Source organism: Pneumocystis jirovecii (assembly GCF_001477535.1).
Source record: "Pneumocystis jirovecii RU7 chromosome Unknown supercont1.7, whole genome shotgun sequence".
In the NCBI taxonomy this organism is placed as follows: Eukaryota; Fungi; Ascomycota; class Pneumocystomycetes; order Pneumocystales; family Pneumocystaceae; genus Pneumocystis; species Pneumocystis jirovecii.
The window spans coordinates 426052-446965 of NW_017264781.1; the positions used below are offsets into that span (position 1 = coordinate 426052).

The 20914-nt window shown below is 21.4% G+C and overlaps 6 protein-coding genes across 6 annotated transcripts; 5 read left to right on the forward strand and 1 right to left on the reverse strand.

Annotated features, from left to right (window-relative positions):
* Window positions 1–150: 150 nt before the first annotated feature.
* T551_01850 (replication factor C subunit 3) lies at window positions 151–1589 on the forward strand (the record flags this gene model as incomplete). Its single annotated transcript, XM_018374113.1, has 8 exons — window positions 151–332; window positions 378–442; window positions 488–621; window positions 663–742; window positions 784–857; window positions 897–1259; window positions 1315–1447; window positions 1490–1589. Exons 1-8 carry the CDS (start codon window positions 211–213, stop codon window positions 1587–1589), a joined length of 1071 nt encoding a protein of 356 aa, XP_018229858.1. The 5' UTR covers window positions 151–210.
* A 117-nt stretch (window positions 1590–1706) lies between these two features.
* T551_01851 (uncharacterized protein) lies at window positions 1707–2413 on the reverse strand (the record flags this gene model as incomplete). Its single annotated transcript, XM_018374114.1, has 4 exons — window positions 1707–1963; window positions 2008–2148; window positions 2186–2356; window positions 2410–2413. 4 exons carry the CDS (start codon window positions 2411–2413, stop codon window positions 1707–1709), a joined length of 573 nt encoding a protein of 190 aa, XP_018229859.1.
* Window positions 2414–3447: 1034 nt separating this feature from the next.
* On the forward strand, window positions 3448–4653 carry T551_01852 (uncharacterized protein; the record flags this gene model as incomplete). The annotated part of the gene is made up of 3 exons (XM_018374115.1): window positions 3448–3625; window positions 3665–3780; window positions 3826–4653. 3 exons carry the CDS (start codon window positions 3448–3450, stop codon window positions 4651–4653), a joined length of 1122 nt encoding a protein of 373 aa, XP_018229860.1.
* Window positions 4654–7961: 3308 nt separating this feature from the next.
* T551_01853 (uncharacterized protein) lies at window positions 7962–8465 on the forward strand (the record flags this gene model as incomplete). Its single annotated transcript, XM_018374116.1, has 1 exon — window positions 7962–8465. A coding segment is annotated over one exon (504 nt), but the record flags the coding sequence as incomplete, so codon positions are not given.
* A 4950-nt stretch (window positions 8466–13415) lies between these two features.
* T551_01854 (uncharacterized protein) lies at window positions 13416–16558 on the forward strand (the record flags this gene model as incomplete). The annotated part of the gene is made up of 3 exons (XM_018374117.1): window positions 13416–13476; window positions 13531–13576; window positions 13630–16558. 3 exons carry the CDS (start codon window positions 13416–13418, stop codon window positions 16556–16558), a joined length of 3036 nt encoding a protein of 1011 aa, XP_018229862.1.
* A 2773-nt stretch (window positions 16559–19331) lies between these two features.
* On the forward strand, window positions 19332–19675 carry T551_01855 (uncharacterized protein; the record flags this gene model as incomplete). The annotated part of the gene is made up of 2 exons (XM_018374118.1): window positions 19332–19377; window positions 19431–19675. The coding sequence occupies 2 exons, from the start codon at window positions 19332–19334 to the stop codon at window positions 19673–19675; spliced, it is 291 nt and encodes a 96-aa protein (XP_018229863.1).
* Between the last annotated feature and the right edge of the window lie 1239 nt (window positions 19676–20914).

The window sequence follows — 20914 nt, forward strand, 5'->3', positions numbered from 1 at the left end:
TATAAATTTAAATATTTTTTTCCTTAAAATTATAGTTATTATGTTTGAATTTTTAAATTTTCTTTTAGAAATTATATTATTTTTTTCACTTTTCGATAAATCTTAAACCATTTTTATCTGTTATTCATAAGTAATTGTAATTAAATTTTTGATTTTATAATTGGATCCTGTAGTTTTAGTCTTTAATTTTGGACTTAGAAGTTTTAAAGTATGAATAATGATCTTGAATCTATGATCATTGATAATAATATTTCAACTCAAAATAATGTATTATACAAGAGTAAAAAAATATTAGAGTCTGACACTAAACATGATGGTAGTACGCTTCCATGGTCTGTAAGAATTCTTAAATATTCTATATAATTGAATCTAAATAGGGTTGAAAAGTATAGACCAGAAGATTTAAAAGAAATAGTTTCTCATCAAGATATTATTCTTACTAGTAATTACAAATATAATTTATATATTATTATTTATTTTCAATTAGTTGAAGAATTTATTAAGAAAAATAGGATTCCTCATTTATTGTTTTATGGACCTCCTGGAACAGGGAAAACATCTACAATTTTAGCATGTGCTAAGAAAATATATGGTCCAAAATTTCGAAATCAACTTTTAGAAGTTTATATGAAACATTTTATTATAAAATTAACATGTTTTAGCTTAATGCATCTGATGAAAGAGGAATTGATGTAGTTAGAGAACAAATTAAAAATTTTGCAAGCACAAAACAAATATTTAAGTTTTATTTACATCTTTTTAAGAATTTTTTAACATAAATAGTTCTGGGTTTAAACTTGTTATTCTTGATGAAGCGGATGCTATGACTTTAGCTGCACAAAATGCTTTAAGAAGAGGTAATATTATTTTTCATTAATTTATATTAAAAAATAAAGTTATTGAAAAATATACAAAAAACGTGCGATTTTGCATAATATGTAATTATGTTAATAAGATTTCATTAGCAATTCAATCACGTTGTACTCGATTTAGATTTCAGCCCCTTTCTTCAAAAGAAATTTGTCTTAAACTTGACTATGTTATCAAAAATGAAAATATTAATATTAGTGAAAAAGGTAAAGCAGAATTAGTAAAACTTGCAGATGGCGATATGAGGAAAGGATTAAATATTTTACAAGCATGTCATGCAGCTTATGATTTTATTGATGAAGATGCAGTATATAACTGTGTCGGGAATCCCCATCCTGAAATTATTGAATTAATAGTAAAAAGTTTATTTAATGATGAATTTTTAATATGTTTGAATAGTATATATATATATATATTATTCTTAATTTTACTAATAGTTAATAGCTATTATAAAAGTAAAAACTGAAAGAGGATTAGCTTTGCTAGATATAATAACAGGAGTATACGAAGTTCTTGATGAACTTGAACTACCTATAAATTTACAATGTCATGTATTGGATAATCTTGCCATGATAGAGTAAAGCTAGATATATTATATATGTTTTCCTAATTAAGATAGGTATCGGCTATCAAATGGAGCATCTGAAAAAATTCAATTATCTGCCATGATAGGAACTATTAAAACAGGAATAGATTTAGCTGAAAAAATGAAAAAATAAGTTCTAATACAAAAATTTTCTGCAATATTAAGATTTATATTATATTTCTTCAATATAATCAATATTCTACATCAATAAATGCTATGCAAAAATTATTGTATCTAATAACTATAAAACTTATTCTTCTTTCGCACCAACTCTAGCTTTTTCAGCCTGTTCAATACTTTTCTTATCTGTTTTAACATCATCACCCATAGAAACACCGAAAAGTCCGGATGGCTTTTTAAAAGGTCTTTTAAGTTCACCAGTTGCAGGTCTTCTCCATAAATGCAATTGCACAATTTTCCCTTCTAATACGGTTTTAAGAGGAAGAATAGATTGAACAAGAAGAGGTTGGGAAAACTTAAAATATAAATGCATTACTAGTATCATGCCTTTAAAATGAATTACTACGTCAAAAGAATATAGTTTAACTTACAGAACCCTATAAGAGATTGCTTTATTGCTTTCTTTAGCTCACTTATATCATATTCTTTAATTGTAGTTACAACAAGTTGTTCCTCAGACTGACCGCTCATAGGATTAGTCGGTCTAATGTATTTCAAAGTAGTAAGATCTACTGGCATTAAAAAATATAATAATAAAATAATATTTACCATTTTTTCTTTTTATAGAAATATAACATATGTAATAAGTTAATGCAATAATTATATTTGAAGCAATGCAAAGAGATCTAATGTAAAACAAAACTTCAGGGTCATCAAAATTAATTCTTTTTGAAATTTGCATTGCACCTAAAATTATCATAAGATTTGTAACTTGAGGACCTAAATATTCAATTTAACATACGTATTAAAGACAATAAAATTAAGGAACATACTCATTTTTTATAAGTTAATCCTAATACAAAAATTGCTAAATCTCGTTATTTATTAACACTACCCTAACCTGACCTATATAAGTTCTAAATTTTTTACAATATATATTTTTTATTTATTATTTTTAATATATATTCATACTTATAAATATCTTTATAATTTATTATATTAGGATTTTATGTAAAGACATTTTTTTTAAAACTTGTTATTTTTTATTTTTATAAAAAAGTATAAATTCTGATTATTTTTTATTTAAATTGTAATTTATTTTATATATTATATTAAAATTATATTAAAGTATTTTTTAGTTAAAAAATTTCTTATTATTTTAATAAACTATTTAAGACAATTTTTATATTTTTAATTTCGATATTTAACCAATTTTCTTTCCAATAATTAATGTTCTAAGAAATCATTAAATCTAAGTTCTAATATTTATTCTCTATATTTTCGTATTAATTTAATAATTTTGACTATACATTATATTTTAATTTGTTATTTATAAAATTTATATATAATTATAATTACATACAATTATAAATTTTACTAAAATATTGTTTAAACTTAGTTAAACGCGATGACATGATTATTAATTATTTTTCCTGTGCTTCACTAATCTTACATATCAACTTTTTACTTTATTTGTCTAAAAATATATATTTCCCAAGAAACTGTTATTAATCTAACTAATTTAAGTGACTTATCGAACAAAGGTACTTTGAGTTATTATATAAAACATATGTTTTAGTAAGTTTTTGATCAAAAAAAAAAAAAATTATAAGTTTGTGTAATTCTTCTAGAAAAATAAGATGTTAAATTTGTTTATTTTTACTTTTTATTATTCATTATTTTATTATTTTTATAAATTTATTGTTTCGACTTATTAATACTAGTTATTTTATAAAACGTTAAAAATTTAGCTCTTTCGATTTTAAAATATATAAAAGCTACATTAAATAATATATTAAATCTTATTGTTTAGTGTTTACAATATTTTTTATATTAAATACAAGATATTTATTAAATATAAAATATTGAGAATGATAAATACGTTTACTTTACTTCGTAGATTTGATGAACATTTAGATGATCATGATCATGATCATGATCATGGTCACCACCATCACCATCTTGGTTGTGGAGTTAAAGAAGATTATGATGGAAATATGGGACTTAGAATATCATCAATATTTGTGATTATGCTCTTTTCATCGCTTGGTAAATAAAATTAACATAAAATATTTTCTTAATGATTAGGTGTCTTTTTCCCGTTAATTGTAACAAAAGTTAAACGTTTAAAAATATCTCAGCCATTAACTCATTTTATAAAATTTTTTGGTACTGGTATTATAATAGGAACAGCGTTTGTTCATGTAATTAGTTGTATGATATTATATTTGTTATTTATTCGTTTTTAGTTACTTCTACCGGCTTTTATGGAACTAGGTTCTTCTCCATGTCTTTATGGTATATGGGAGACATACAATTTTGCTCCAGTACTGATTATGGTTGGAATGCTTACTATATTTTTATTGGAATTATTTTCCTTAAGACATATTTCTTTAAAGTGTGCTGCGAATTCTATAGATATTACATCAACCTCTCAAACAAATATTTCTACTGATGATAAAAATCCTTTGGAGGTTCAGAAATCTTTATCTTCTGGTGCAAAAAATGACTTTGAGAAACAAAATTTAATTAAGAAATATATGTTAAAAAAGGATTTATTGACAGTTATTATACTTGAATTTGGGATTATTTTTCACTCTATTATTATTGGTTTTACTTTAGCAGTTACTGGGAATAAAGAATTTATAACTCTTTATATTGTAATAAGTTTTCATCGTAAGCATTTTGTTAAAATTATTTCATTATTTATTCTATTAGAAATGTTTGAAGGACTTGGTCTTGGTGCTCGACTTTTTGATATTGCTCAATATAATAATTTAAGTTATAATATACTTTTTGCATTTATTTATAGTGTAATAACATCTGTTTCTATTGCTATTGGCCTTGCGGCTAAAGCTCTATATAATCCAACATCGCCTACTGCTGTAATTATTTCTGGAATTTTTGATTCACTTTCTTCTGGAATATTATTATATGCAGGATTAGTAGAACTTCTTGCTGAAGATTTTATTATCAATTCAGAACTTCGAAATGGTGATTTGACAAAATTATTGTATGCTATTTTTTGTGTTGTATTAGGGTTTGTAACTATGGCTATTATTGGAATATGGGTTTAAAATAAAATTAAATATTAATCTAATTTATAAAGCTATTTATTTTCAATAATAATAAAATCAATTTCCATTTAACTTGTGATATTGTTTTTACAAATATATAGAAAAATTTGATAAAAAAATATTAAAAATGCTATAAAATTATAAAAGAAAAAAGTATATTAGTTTTTAAATTAATATTTTTTAATATCATTCAAAATGCAGTTAGATATCTAAGAAAATTAAAAGTAATGATGGTTAATAATGAGTTTAATTATCTTTGATATTAAAATTACTATTAAGAAAAAGGTAACGTATAAAGAAAAGATACGATGGGATTTTGAAATTTAAATTTGATAGAAATAAAAGAGGATTCCTTTATATTAGAATGCAATACCTAAAAAGTGATATTTAAAAAGTGATATTATAAAAATTATAGTGATTATTAAGACAAATTAGTTAAATAAATGAATGTGTTTTAAATAAATAATTATACCTTTATATTGAATAGTTATTATAGATAGGGTAGTTAAAAGTATATTATACTTAAAAGTTATGAATAAAAATAACTTGTTTAAAGTTTCATTTTTAAAATATTTTTTATAAAAATCTAAATAAACTTTTAAAAATACAAATTTAATATAAATTATTGAAATATATAATAATAGTGAAAAATTGTACTTCATTTAATCATCACATTATCGATATTTCTTTTATTTCTTGATTGTTTTAAAACGTGAAGTTTTTTATTTTTTATTATAAATGAAAGTATTTATATTGCTTTACTTTCTTGGAATAATATCTAATTTCTTAAAAAACAATGATATTTTATTTATTTTTTTTTTTAATTTTTTTTAGAATTTATTTATAAAAGATTTATATTAAAACTTAATAGGATATATAAAAACATTTATCATTGAAATATCTAAAATTAAGACCTTTTATACAGTAAGGATGAAATTTTGGCTTTTATTCTAAAAAATAATATACAAGATGAAACAAAACGTAAAAAAAAGTTCAATAAATATTATGAAGCATTAAAAAATGTAGAAATAGAACTAGATAAAATTTGTAAAAAAAAGATAAAAAGTGCACTTGGACTAAAGTTGAAACGAAATTTGATAAATTTTTTGAAAGATTAAATGATGATTTATAAGGAATATTTAATCTTAGATTTGATCTTAGATCTGTGGAAAATCAACAATGCCTATTTTTTGAAGAAGCATATTCTTCTCTTTCAATTAATTGTAATCAGTTAAGATATACGTCTTATGAGGAGAAGTGTAATGAAGCTGTAGAAAGCGTACTTGTAAGGGCGCTTAAAGTGAGTTTTGAAATAAATACATATAAAAGTTGAAGTTTGTCCGGAGCTGGCTCGAGAAAGTGGTGAATTGATGAAGTTATGTCTTGGTTTTGAGAAGACTTATATGATTCTTATGAGTAAAAAATCAATTAAATCTTATTTCAAAGATTGAAGTTGAAAGCCTAAAGGATAATGAGTTAGAAAAGAAATCTCTTTTTTTATTTAAGGGATGTTATTTTATGAGAAAAGTTGCAACGAACGATCTAAATTTGATTGTAAAAAGCTTTTAGAAAATTAAGAAAAAGACATTATTTACACGCTATTAGGTTCAGATTTTAGTCTTATAAAACTAGAAATTACATTGGCTGAAAAAATAGGCTTAAAAAACTTTATAAAGAGGCAGCGGAACAGTGTTTTTATTAGGTCATCATACGAAGATACAACTGCTTTACGGTACTGTTACTTTAAAATGGAAGTTTTATGAATAGTAATAATAAATGTGAAAAAATTCTTAAAAAACTACGAAAATTTTAAAAATCATGAGATTTTAATATATGTGATAATAATATTAATAATAATACATATAAAATCCAAAAATACTAAGAACTATAAGAAAATATAAAAAATTATTGAAGTTTTTAAATCAAAAACAAGAAAATTATCTATTCAACAAAAAGGATTTAAAAACTAGTCTGAATTGTATACATACCTTGTTGAAGTCTCTATAAAACAGCAATCAGGCAGTCTTTATTCCTAAAGTTTTTTGAAGCTTTATGTAATAATATAATATTAGCATGTTATAAAAAAGACCTTGAAGCAGTGGTAAATAAACTATTGCAAATGAGAATGTACGGTTTATTTTATGGTTTAGGTAAAGAATAGTTTAAAAGATTATATGGATAAGGTAGTAGAAGAATGTCAAAAACTTAGGACAACAAGTGATCTCTTATTTTTTCTATTTATTCAATTATTTAAAATAATTCGAATATTTATAGCTGATGTCTAAATGAGAGCTATCTTTTTATGAGAAAAATTGAACAAAAAGTGAGATTTTTTGATAGAAGACTGCGGAAAATTAGAAAAAAATTATAAAAATCTAAAAAAGATTCAAAAAAAATTGAATAATTATATCATATCTCGAGTTAATATTATAATCGATTAAGAAATTTAGGAAAGTTGGAAAAAGAATTGTTGAAAGAAAATAGAGAATATTTTAAAGATGAGAATGTTTGTAAAGAACTTAAAAAGAAATGTAAAAAATGGTTCAAAAGAGGAAACAGCGATTTTTTTTGTATGTGTTATGTTAAATATTACATGCGAATAATGGTTAAGAATGTAAGATCTAAATGCTAATCATTGAAAAGACATATAGAAGTTTGTAATGTTGTCAATGATGTAACTTATGAAAATAAAATGGAAGAAATCTGTAGGTTTTGAATCCTATATTGTAAAAAGTTTGCACTAAATTGTAGAGAGTTTTAAGAAAATGAGAAAAATAGAGAATGTAGGAAATTTGAAAAGAATTGTAAAACATTTTTGAAGTTTGAAAAAAAATTGATATATAAATTAAGACAGTTTATCAACTGGTGCAGAATATATAATATTTTTTAATAAATATTGTTCTCAGTGAAAAGAATTGAATGATAATACATTTATAAGTTTATGTTTAAATATTATTAATAAAGAAAACATTAAGAAAAAATTTTGTTAAGAATTGATTAAACAAGTGAATGGACTGTGTTTGAAATTAAAGGTTGATCTTATTGGTGTAAGAGTTAGGAAAAATAAAAGAAAATTATAAGAAAATTAAAGAAAAGGCTGAAAAAGCAATGGAAGAAACTTATTTTGTTTTCTTAACGAAAATAATTAGTGATGAATCTCTGTATAAATTTGTCTAATATATTCGATAGAGCAAAAAAAAACATAAATATTTAAACTTGTAGAAAGTATAAAGATAAATGAAAGATACATGAAAAAAAAAGAAATAATGATATTTGATTTAATATTATAAGCACTTACTTTTTATAGAGTTGATAGGGATGTATCATTATTTGGAGGGATATTGTGGTTTAAAAAAGAATGTAGTTATGAGAATGAATCTGAAAAAATAAAAAGCATATGCGTAGGATTAAGGTTGCTACATCTAACGTTGCAAACATTAGAAACAATAATTAAAAATATAACCATTAAAAAGACAACTGTTATAATGTCAGAAACAGATGCATCAGAAAAGATATTGACAAAGGGAGAAAAGTATGTATCGACCTATATAATAGATATGTCATTTGTATGTATGTCAATACATACAAAAACGCTGATATATTTGAAAATATTGATGCTGATATTCAAAATAACATTGACAATAACGCTGATATCTACAAAAGGATGTAAGCCTGTCAATTGTATCATAGAAGATGAAGCAGGCCATAAGGTTAAACAGAGGTATGAAAATGAGCGGCTGGCGTATTATAAAAGGGATAACATTAATAATTATTATTTCTGTTATGATTTAGAGAAACGAATAGATAAATAGGGTCCAGGATGGTATATATGTATTTAAGAGGGAAATTAAAAGCTGAATAGATAAAATAGAAAGGATAATAGAGATTGAAAAGGGATTGTCTTTTTTGTATCAATTTATTCTGTATTTATTAAGTCAAATGATATTGATTATTTGTTTGATGCGTGTTTATTATTCCCTTTTTATAATGTATTTTCTTAAATTTATTTCAAATTTTCCGAAAATTTATTTCGCATTTTTTTCATGTCTTTGATTTCTTTATAAAATATTTAGGTGCATAGCAATTACGGTGATGATGATAGAAAATATTTTAAGAGTGTTTTTTTTTGATTTAAAAAGAATGTTTCTTTTGAAATTTTTTATTATTTATGTATAAAATCTGTTTATTTAAAAATTATTTTTAATTTTATCATTTTTATTAATTTAATATAAAAATTTTAATAAAAAATCTAAATTTAATATTAAGAAATATTTAATTTTTACATATTTTATTGATCCGTTCAATTTTTTTAACTTTAAAAAAAAGAAAATTAGAAAATTAATATTTGTTTAAATTTTGATATTGAAAAGTTTTATTGAAAAATAATTAAAATAGAAATTAATAAAAAAATAAAAATTAGCTATGAAAAATAGAAAGAATAATAATAAATTTATATAAACTATCTGGAACGAAGAACAGAACAGAAGAAAATAACTTTAGGGATTTAGAAATCTTTATTCGTGAAAAAATTAATATCTAGAAAAAAATAATAATTGATAATTTAGTTAAAGCTAGCAATGATTAAAGTATAGTGTTTTTTGGCAATATTAAAAATTTGTATGTATTTAAAGATGTCTAATACATCTGTATTATATTTTCTAATTGAATATAGAATTCACTTAAAAATGAGTTATTGCTGCAATTAGAATTATTTAAATAGGTAAGAAAGTAGTTTTTTTTTTTAATATATTAATATTGCATGGTTAATTTTTTCTAAAAAATATTTAATAATATCAATTATATTAAATATCTTAGAAAAATTAAAATTATAAAACTAATATTTACTAATTATTTATATAATACATTTATTGTGAAGAAATATTAATGTATTTTGTATATTTATGTATTTATATATTAATTTAAATATTTTTTTAAATTCTAAATATTTTTATAATTTTAACTATTAAAAAAAGAATTTTTAAATGAAACGGTATTGATTAATTTAAGATATTTTCTCTGATGAATTACTCATCAATATTATATTTTAATACCCAGACAATTTTTAAGTGTATTATAAAGTTTTAAAATTAAAATTTAATCTCAATTTTGTTATATATTAAATTTGAATTTATAAATGCATATTATAAAAAATTAAATTTTAGATTTTTTTTATTTATAAAATTAGTTTATTATAAGGAAATTGTTTATTAATAATTTGAAATATTATTTTATTTGTATATGTAATTAGTTTTTATTTAGATATTTTATAAATTTAAATTTTAAAAATTAAATAGTTATGAGAAATAATTAAATAAAAATTTAGTATGTTACTATTCATTAATACTGATTTTTAATTAACTATGAAATTGTTATACAATTTTTTTTTAACCTAAATCCAAAATACTTAAAAAATTTTGAAAATATTTAAAAACAGAATATAAAAAAATTAATATTTAATTTTTTTATATAAGTTCATTAATATTTGTTAATCGTTTTCTAAAAATATTATAATTTATTTAAATATAATTCATTTCTTAAAGGTTTTTATACTATAGAATCCTGGATTTCATTAAATATAATTAGAAATTTCAGTATTACTGTGCATATTGTAAATAGTTATCTTTTCAAATTCAATTTATCTTTTTATAATCTAAATATTTTAAATTATTTTTTATTTTATTAAATTTAATTAATATACATAAATTAGGTTTTTATATTTTTCATTATTTATATATTTATAACTTTAACATTGAAATCAATAAAAATAATTGTAATACAATTTTATTAAAAACTTAAAAATATAAAATTAATATACTAAAAAAATTAATATTTTAACCATAATAAAAGTGATTATATTCTAGAACGAAACTATAAAAATATATTAAAAGAAAAATAATTTAATATTAAATATATATATTAGAATGTTTATTAAATAGATTATTAACAAAAATATTAATATCTACTTTAGTAATTTATAATAATAATTTTAGAATAATTTCATAACCAAAAAATACTATTTAATCAATAAAAGTTATTGATTATTAAAATTGTTTCAGAAATATTTATAAATTTATGTATTTAAAAATATCATTTTTAAAAAAAAATATAAAAAAATTCAAATACAACTTAAAAATTTTTAGCAAATATTCTTCTAAATTGCTAAATAAGAAATTCTATTTTAAAAATTTAAAAATATAAATATAAATGAACTCAAGTTATAAAATTAAATTTTATTTTCAAGTTTACTAATGACTTTAAATTTAATAGCATTAATTCAAATTTAAAGATAAACTTTTAATTATATTTTTAGATTTTTTTTAAAAACATAAACATTATTAAAAAAAATTATAGATTTTGTTTTTAATTTTAAAATACATTTTTAGAATTGTTTATAATTTTAATATCATAAAGATATTTAAAAAACTAAAACCATTAATTTTAGAATTAAGATTAATAAACAAAAAATGCGAATTAAAAACATTAATCTTTTTTGTACATTTAAAATACAATTAATGATACAAAAAGACATTTCATAAATTTATTTATCTAAAAAATAAAAGTCTGTAAAAATTAATAAGTTTTCTATTAAAAAACAATTAAAAATGTAATTTTAAAAATAAACTCAAATGAACATAATATATAAATATATATGAATCTAGAAAAATATTTGATAATATAAATAAATTTGAAAAAAAAAAAAAAAAAAAAAAACGAAATTATATATAGTTTTAAAATATTAAAGGAAATCTGAATAACCTATTCAACAAGCTCATAAAACATCCGATTTGTATATTAATGATTTTCATATATATTAAAAATTTATTTTAAAATTTAAAAGTAATAAAATCTTTAGAATCTATTTTTATTGGAGCAGAATACATTATTAAGAAAAAATATATAGATTGATTAAAAATACTATTATAGTATTCAAAATTATCTATGTATTTGTTCTATGTGTTTATTCTTAAGAAATAAAATGTTCTTATGTTATAAATCTAATACTAAATAGAATGATTCTATTCTCTCTGCTAATATTATAAGTACAATAAATTCATTGATCATATAATTATAAAAATTTACACGTTTATCAAAATCTTTAGCAATATTATTTAGTGGCCATGCAAAAGGTTAGAGCTAAAATAAGAAAATTTTAGAGAATAAACATAATTCAGACATTTATAAAAATGTTAGTAAAATTGTGGATAACTATTTAATATTAAAATAACATTTGTTTGTCCATTAATATTTTTATTAAATATTTTTAATTAATTAAAAATCAATTAAAGAAGTAAAAAATTCATTTAAATATTTCTAAAAAAAAGTTATGAATCTACCAAGCTATAATTGTTAAATCATCTAATAGATTACAATTTTTGGAATACTAACATTTTATTATTGTAATTTAAAAAATAATTTATTTTTTCATTCTTAGATTACAAAAAATATAAATATAACAAATATTTTAAGTAAATATATTTAATTATTATAATTATTATTGAAAAATATTATGTTTTTTTAGGAAATATAATAACATTTTTTGATAAATTGAACTCTTTTAAAAAATTTAAATTTCATTTTTAAAACACACTATCAATTTTTTGTATATCAAAAAGAATTTCAATTAAAAATTTATGTTATTCGAGAATTTTTTTCATATTGATATTATCTTTATAAGGATGTTAAGTATTTTTGATTATTTAAATTAAGAAAAGAATATATAAAAAATTCAAGGACTTTTGTACATTTGAAAAATAAAAATATAAATCTTTAAAACAAAATAATTTAAGAATCTACTAATTTAAAAACATAATAATAAAAAGTAATAACCTTTTCAAATGATAACTAAAAATAAACTAAAATATTGATTCTTAAAGAAAACATTTAATATATCATAAAAAACCAAAATTAAATATTGCAAGAAATTAAAAGAATAATATAAAATTCTTTTAAGAACATTTAAAAATATTTTGAAAGTTATGATTTTACAAACTAAAACTGAAGTTAATTTCCTCAAAGTTAATCAAAACAATATACTAAAATTTATAAATGTAAAAGATCTATGAAAAACTTTTACATAAATAACTAAAAAATATACAAAATTTTTAAAACCAAAAGTTAATCAAATGCATAAAAATATTAATAAATTTCAAAAAAAATAACTATTATTACTTAAGAAACATTTTTATAATTTAAATTATGTTAAAAATAAAATTGATAAAAAGTTGAAAAAAAAATACAATATTATATACATAACTTTGAAATTTACATTTTAATTCAACAAAACTAAATATAAAAATAACTAAAGATGAATAAATGTATGGAATAGTTTTAAATAAATAGTAAAAAATTAACTGCGTTATATTTCCAAAAAAAAGTTACAAAAAAAGTAAACCTAAATTTAAAAAATGAAAACAAAAAAATCAGGGTAATATTTATATATATAAAAATACAACAGAAGATAAAAAAACAATAAAAATATATAAGCACTAAGAATCATAAAAATTATATTTAATAAACTTATAATTATTTAAAACTTTTATATTTTAAAAATAATTTTTTATGAAAATTTAAAAACATAAAAATACAAACTCAGTAAGAAAAACATATAATTATAATAAAGTAATATTTATGTTTAATCATTTATTGTATAATTTGTTATATATCTATTATTATTTAGTTATATCGGAATTTTTTTTGTCGATATTTTTCAAATATTAAATGATACTTTTTTTATAAAATTTTATATGTTGTTTTCATTATAAATGAAAAGATTTACGCTATTTTGTTTTCTTAGAATAGCATATACTTTTTCAAAAAATAATGGTATTTTATCTTTTTTTTTCTTTTTAATTTTTTTAAAACTGATTAATAACAAAGAACCGACCTTATTAGATACATCGTTAGACTCATTAGATTTAATAGGGTATAAAAACTTTTAATTAGTGGCAAAACATTCAATTAACATTTTTTATCTAGTAAAGATAAGGTTTTAACGCTACTTCTAGGAAAAGAGGCAATAAGCGATCAATGTGTACCAAAGCTACAAGAATACTGCAAAAATTTGAAAAATATGGCTTTAGAACCGAAGAATGTGCATCCAGCATTAGGGGGGCTTTGCGGTAATGAAGATGAGGAATGTAATAATTATAAAAATAGAATTAATACTATTTTAACTGGTATCAAAGAATCTCTTATGCGTATTTACGAAAAGCTCAATACTGACGGATCTACTTTGGATCAAAATGAATGTAATTACTCTTATTTTCGATGTTTTTTTTTCTGGCATTTTCCTGATTTTTTAACTATCTGTAATCTTATAATTGAAAAATGTTATGAAAAAATGAGTCAACATCTAGCTTATAAAGTTCTTTTTAAATCTCTTACCGGGAATTTAAAAAATCAGACTACTTGTGAAATTAATCTTAAGGAACCTTGCTCAAAATTCAGTACTGAGAGTTATTATTTAGCGTGGTATTGTTTCTGGAAAAGAACTACATGCATGACTCTTATCAAGAAAGCACAAGATAATTGTAAAGCTCTTAACAATAGTATTGAAAATGCACTTAAGGATCATACGTTAGAAAAACAATGTCATTCTCTACTTCAAAGATGTTATATTCATTTTCCAGATTGTGAAGAAACACTGAATTGCGAGAACTTTAAAAAACGCTGTGAAGAGAAAGGCATTACATACTCTCCTTTTCATGATGGTCTTTTTTTTGATCCAATAGGTTTACCGCCTACATTAGAAAAAAGAATAGGTTTTCAACAAATTTTTGCTAAAGCAGCGGCTACTGGTATTTTAGTCAGTAAACCTACAATTACGAAATCCTATCGTTTTTTATTATTATCACTCCATAATAAGCAGATAAGTGCAGTTGCTGGATGCGTTTATTATTTAAATAGATGTGCTTTTAAACAATTGTCAGAAGAATTAGCAAATATGTGTAACGCAACTAACATTGTTGAAATTTGTGTGGAATTAAGTAAACAAGTACCAGAGGAATGCAACTCTCTTGAATTAGCTTTGAAAAACAAAGGACTCTTTAATATGAGTGCTACTGATAAATCTGATCTATACACTTTACATGGACTATCCAAGATAGTTCCTGAAGAAGATTATGCGAGTCTTGTTCTAGATTGTTATCATCTAGAGTCACTTTGCAATCAGAGTATTATGGATTCATGTAACAATTTAAGACAAGTATATCATAGAAGTCAATTTTATAATATAGCAAAAGATAAATTAGAAAAAGAATTGTTTGGATTATTTCGTAATTTAAGTTCAAGCGGGGTTAAGGAATGTGCAGTCAAGTTGACACAAAAATGCCAAATAGCTAGAAACAACACTATAGATATACTTGCATTATGTTTGAAGCCAGAAGAAGCATGCAAAATATTTGCAGAGGATGTAAAAAGAAAGAGTCTTCATTTACGACATGTTTTAGATAAAGTGAGAGATTATCCACAAGAAAAAGATTGTCTCGTTCTTGAGGAAAAGTGTGAAGACTTAACAAAGGATTTCGAAGAACTTAATGGTCCTTGTACCACGCTAAAGAGGAATTGTGCTCATTTGAGGAACGCGAAAAAACTAAAAGACAGTTTGTTAAGTAAAAATGCAGATATTTTAGCAAACGTCGATAATTGCACAGCATATTTAAATATGAAGTGTCCTCGATGGCTTAAAAGGGAAACAAATCTGTTTAATCTTATATGTATAGAACACCACAAATCGTGCATTATAATGACTGAAGACATGCAAAATCATTGTTCGGCATTTAAAGAAAATATGAAAAGTCAAGATGTTGTTAAAAAATCAGAAGACAGTGAAAAAAGGGGTGATATTTGTTTTTTTTGGGGTGGATACTGTGAAATGTTTATGAAAAGTTGTCCTCATAAATTAGAACAAAATGATACTGACATAAATGGGCTTTGTGCAGAGCTCAAAAAAAATTGTAGGACATTTTATAAAAAAGAACTCTTATTGAAAGATCTTATGTACATTATGAAAGGTTTTTTGACTGATAAGAATGTTTGTAGTAAACAATTAAGTAGTTATTGTTCGAACTCAACACAATCAAATAAAACTCTTAAAAATTTATGTATAGAATATAAAGATGAAAAGGATAAGACATGCGATAGACTTGTCAATCGAACAAAAATATTCTGTAATATATTTCTAATTAGGTTAGATAAAACTTCTAGTGACTTAGAAAATAGAGCATATGAGTTTAAAAAAATTAAAAAGCAAGCTGTAAAAGCTGTTAGTGATTCGGGTTTACTTTTAGCAATTCCTCAAACAAAAGACAAACAAAATCATTATCCTACTAATACGCATAGCAATATTACGGCTTATATTAGGCTCATGCGTCGTAAAAACATTCTAAATTTACAACCGTCTATACGTCAAGGACTAGCATTTGATTTGATGTCTTTAGTTATAGAGCTGTATCTAGAAGCTAAAGGTATCTGCGATCATTTTATCCGAATGTGTGTCTTTGAGAATGATTGTCCTAAGTTTAAGGATTCATGCAAAAAAATACACAATTATTGCAAAGAATTTGAATTACCTAAAGCTACACCTTTTGTAACAACATCTATATCAACAATAACAATGACAGAATCAATAATAACAGGTAAAGGATGTATGGTATATCATGTAAGGACCAGCCTAGTGATGCATAAATCAGCATCTACAAAAACAAAAATAAATACATTAGTGGCAACAGTTACACAAAAGTGCAATCCAGTACCATGCATAATGGAAAAAGAGACACAAACAAAAAAAGTTAAACCTAGTGGGGAAACAAGTAATAAAATATTAAATAAGGGAATAAAAATATCTGGACTGGGAATAATAAATATTATTATTATATGGATAGTGGGGATCTTTGCTATAATTTAAATAAAGGAACTAATATCTATTTATGCTAGATTGTAATGCGGAAAATAAGGAAAATTAAAAAAAAATACGCTAAAAAAAATACACTAAAATACACTAAAGACATATAAAGGATTTAAAAAAGGTTTTGATGAAATATCTAATTAGGCATATAAGTAATATAAGAACTTAAAAACATAATGAAATTTCTATCATAGTCATTAAATATTATATAAATACTAAATAATGTAGTAAATGAATAATTGAATAAAACTGAAAAATTTTAAATTCACTTAATATCTAGATCATAAAACACCAATAGGAAAATAAATTATCAAAGATTGATCAGTATCTAATAACTATTTCATATCTACTACCCCATCTACCCCACACTAGTTATGTACCTTCCTAACTTGCTTAGAGATAGCGAGGAAGTAAAATATAGAAAAAAAACATAGTAAAAAAAATTATTGAGAAAAAAATATTAAAAAATGATTTTATAAAAATATGAAAAAATGAAAAGAAATAAATGAAAGGATTTATTATAATTTTTTAAAAAAAATAAAATATTAATTATTTATTATAATTAAAAAAAATCGTTTTAAGCAAATTTATTAAAAATAATATCTATAAATATAAAAAACAGAATGTATATTTAATTTTTAAAGATATTTTTTAAAAATAATATTAGCCTTTTTCAAAATTTGTTTTCATTTTTCTAGATAATTACTATTTTCTAATAGTTTTTTTAAAAGTTAATTATACTTTAAAAATTTTATTTTAATCAAATTTTTAATCTTCATTTTGTCAAATTTAAAACATTTAAATCGTTTTTATTCATTAAATATTTTTAAATTTTGCTTATTAATATCAGGAATATATAGAAACAGTTATTAATAAAAACAGTGTATATTTTTTAGGGTAAAAAAGTATTTTTAAAAACTACTCTATTTCTTAATAATATTACTAAGGGCTGTATACAAAATAAAAATATAACATATATTAAAGATTTACATACACTAATAATCCAGCATAACTCTTCATTTATATTAATATTCTTTAGAATTTGTCGTGAATAATTAAAAAATGGTTACTACAAAAAAATAAGATTGAACATCTTTTTGTCTTGATTATAAAAGTTGATTACAAGAATGTTACTGAGTAGAAAGAGAAGATAAAAGAATACTATAGGACATTAATTAATATATCATTAATTTTTCAAAAAATATATAAGGAATTAAAGAATTTTTGCAATAATAAAAAACAAGAAAATAGACAAAATTAAAAACGAGTATTGATACTAGGTCTAATGCATTTAAGAGAAAATTAGAAACAATACTAAGAAAGAATATTTTAGTGTCATAAATAATGACTATGCAAATTAACAGTCATGCCTATTTTTAAAAAAAGTATTTTCTTTATTCTTAAAATAAACTCAATGAATAAATGTTATCAAAAAAATCTAAAAATTTACTAGAAAAAATTTCTTTAAGGAAACTGAAAAAATATAACTTTAATCAAAATACATAAGCATCACTAGAACAAAAACAAAATAAATATTTCTTTAAAGGTCATAATAGAAAAAATATTTGTAAATATTATTATTAGAATATTACTAAAACATTTCTCCTATTATTTGACAAGTGTTATTTTTGTAGAAAAATCTAAAGGCATAAACTAGTCATAAACTTGTTAATGAATTTCAAAGGAGAAAGCCTATTTATATTACATCAAATTCTGATTTTAATCCTACAAATACGGGATTATTGATATTATTTTTCTATAAAGAGAGCTTATAGGAACAAAGAGACTAAAAAATAAAACTGAAGATGCTAAGAAAAGACTGAAGAAGTTATGAAAGTAATAAATTTTATTTTATCGAAATTAGAAATAATAGACTATATCTACAGATAAAATTATAGACAATATTTTAGTTACACCTAATGAAGTAAAAAATATAGTACACTTCAAGTTTATAAGCATAAAAATTTAAATAACGAAAAAAAACTAAAAACATTTAGTTCTATAGCGAAAATATCTGATATACATTTAGGATTGAAAGAAACATGCTATCATTTTAAAGAAAATTATAGATTTGAAAAAATGTAAATCTGAAAATAGGTCTAATAAAATATATGGAATGTTCTCAAAACTAGAACCACTGGAAATAGAACAGCATAAAACAAAGACAGTTATCAAAAATACAACTATAAAAATAATAATTATTACAAGAGAAACAGAAGACGTATGAAAAAGGAGTATGAAAAGGGAAGAAAATATACCATTACTCATATAACAAATATAAAGATTACGATTTTTTTAATTTTTGTCTTAAAATCAAAAGAAAACTTAAATTTATTTAAAAAAAAATAGGAATTGTAATCTATTGACCTATTCTAAATTAATTTCCTATCAAAACGCTTACTATCTTTATCTATGTGGTCTATGGTTTCGGAAGATGATGTTTCTATCTATAATCCTATTTTAGAAACTTCTATCACAGCTAAAGTTAACCCAAATATATAGTTTATAAAACAGTTGAAATTGAATGATTGTGGATTAGTATTTAAAATAAATTTGACTTTGTTTTTTTCTGGAAAAAGATAGTGTTTTGCTACTTTATAAAAATCCGTATCTTCTAATATTTACATTTTCTTTAGTGCGATCTAGTTTTAGTTTAAAGGAAAGGATTTCACTTAAATGATTTTTGAAAAAAATTCAAAGAAAAATTATCTAGTGATTTTTTTTACATAATCACCGTTTTCTTGTGATCTTAATTTGCGCCAGCATATTTTAGATGCATATGCTAAATTTGGATGAACTAACGAAGTCTTATTTAGATGGTGTTTGCACCCCACCCCTAATCACCCCCCCCTCCCCTCTGTAACTTTCCCAGGTAACTTATTTGATAGATTATTTCATGATTTTTTAGCAAGGCGTGATGATTTAAAAAGAGGCTTATTATATGTAGGAGAACCTCCTAGTTTAGCAGAATGTGCACCTTATGTTTATGAATGTCATAACTTATTAGAGATTTTTAAAGATCTTACTACTAATTGTACAATACTGGAAAATGAATGTTATAATGGGTACAAAGACTATGATAAACTTGAAAATTCTAAGCTTATTAAGTCGATTTGATGTTAATTAAAGTAGTTTTATCTTTGACTCATAAATTATATTTTCTAAACAGAATGTAATTTGAGTTATTACTTTTCAATTTATATGATTTCGATTTTGATAATAATGTTATTATAAAAGTTATTATTTTTTACGAATATATTAATAGGACATAAACAATATTAAAAGCTAAATAACTATGGAAAATAAAACAGTAAAACTAAAATTTAATTATTAGGAACCGGGTCAAATCATAAGGCATTATCATTGAATCATGTAAAGTATTGGTTTTTGTCATAAATATAATCTAGAAAATAGATAATAAGAATAATTTTATTTTTATAAGCTAGTTTTTTCATAAAAAAGTTTATAAAAAATAAAAATACATTAAAATTAAAAATTATAATTTTTTTAAAAATAATAAATAGTAAATGAAATCCTATTTTTAATATTTTTGCATTAAACCAGTTATTCAATATTAGTTTTTAAAAAAGTCTTTAAAAACAAATTATATATTTAGAGATTTTTATACTTGTTCTCATTATTTACATAAAATGTATTATAAAATATGTTGTATCAGAAAAAATATATTTTAGATATTTTTTATTTTTTTTGAATTTTTATTTTCTAAAAATATTTTAACTGAATAAAATTTCAAATATCAAATAAAAAATTTTTAAATTAAAACTTATTTTTAATTCTAATTAAAAAAATTATATTTAAGCTAATAAAAAACATTTCCTAATAAACGTTTAAGAAATGTATAAACAGAATTTAGAAGAAAGTATGTATGTTTAGATAAGCAAGTAAAATGACAAGAACTGCAAAATAAATTAAAAATAGTCTTTTCTGTGTTAATTTAGATCGATTTTTTTTTAAAAACTCTATTTTCTTTATATAATTAGCCTATATTTTTCACTAAGCCATTTTCTTACTAGCCATGCTTTTTATATTATATTTTCTATTCGTTTTTGCGTTATCTATATTTACTCCTGATTTACTCCATACTACTCTAGAGACATTTGAACATAAATAAAACTATAAAACATATTCTAAAATTAACCATTATTGTGTATTTTACTCCTAATTTTATTTATTTTAAAATGTATACTTTTAATTCCAAAAAAATTCAAATGAATGGATAAATATTTATATAATTGTTGTCATTTCTAAAAAGAACATTTAAAAAGAATATTTAGAATAATAACTTGTAGAATAGAATAATCTATATTACAGTAATATCTAAAAATTTGACTGTAT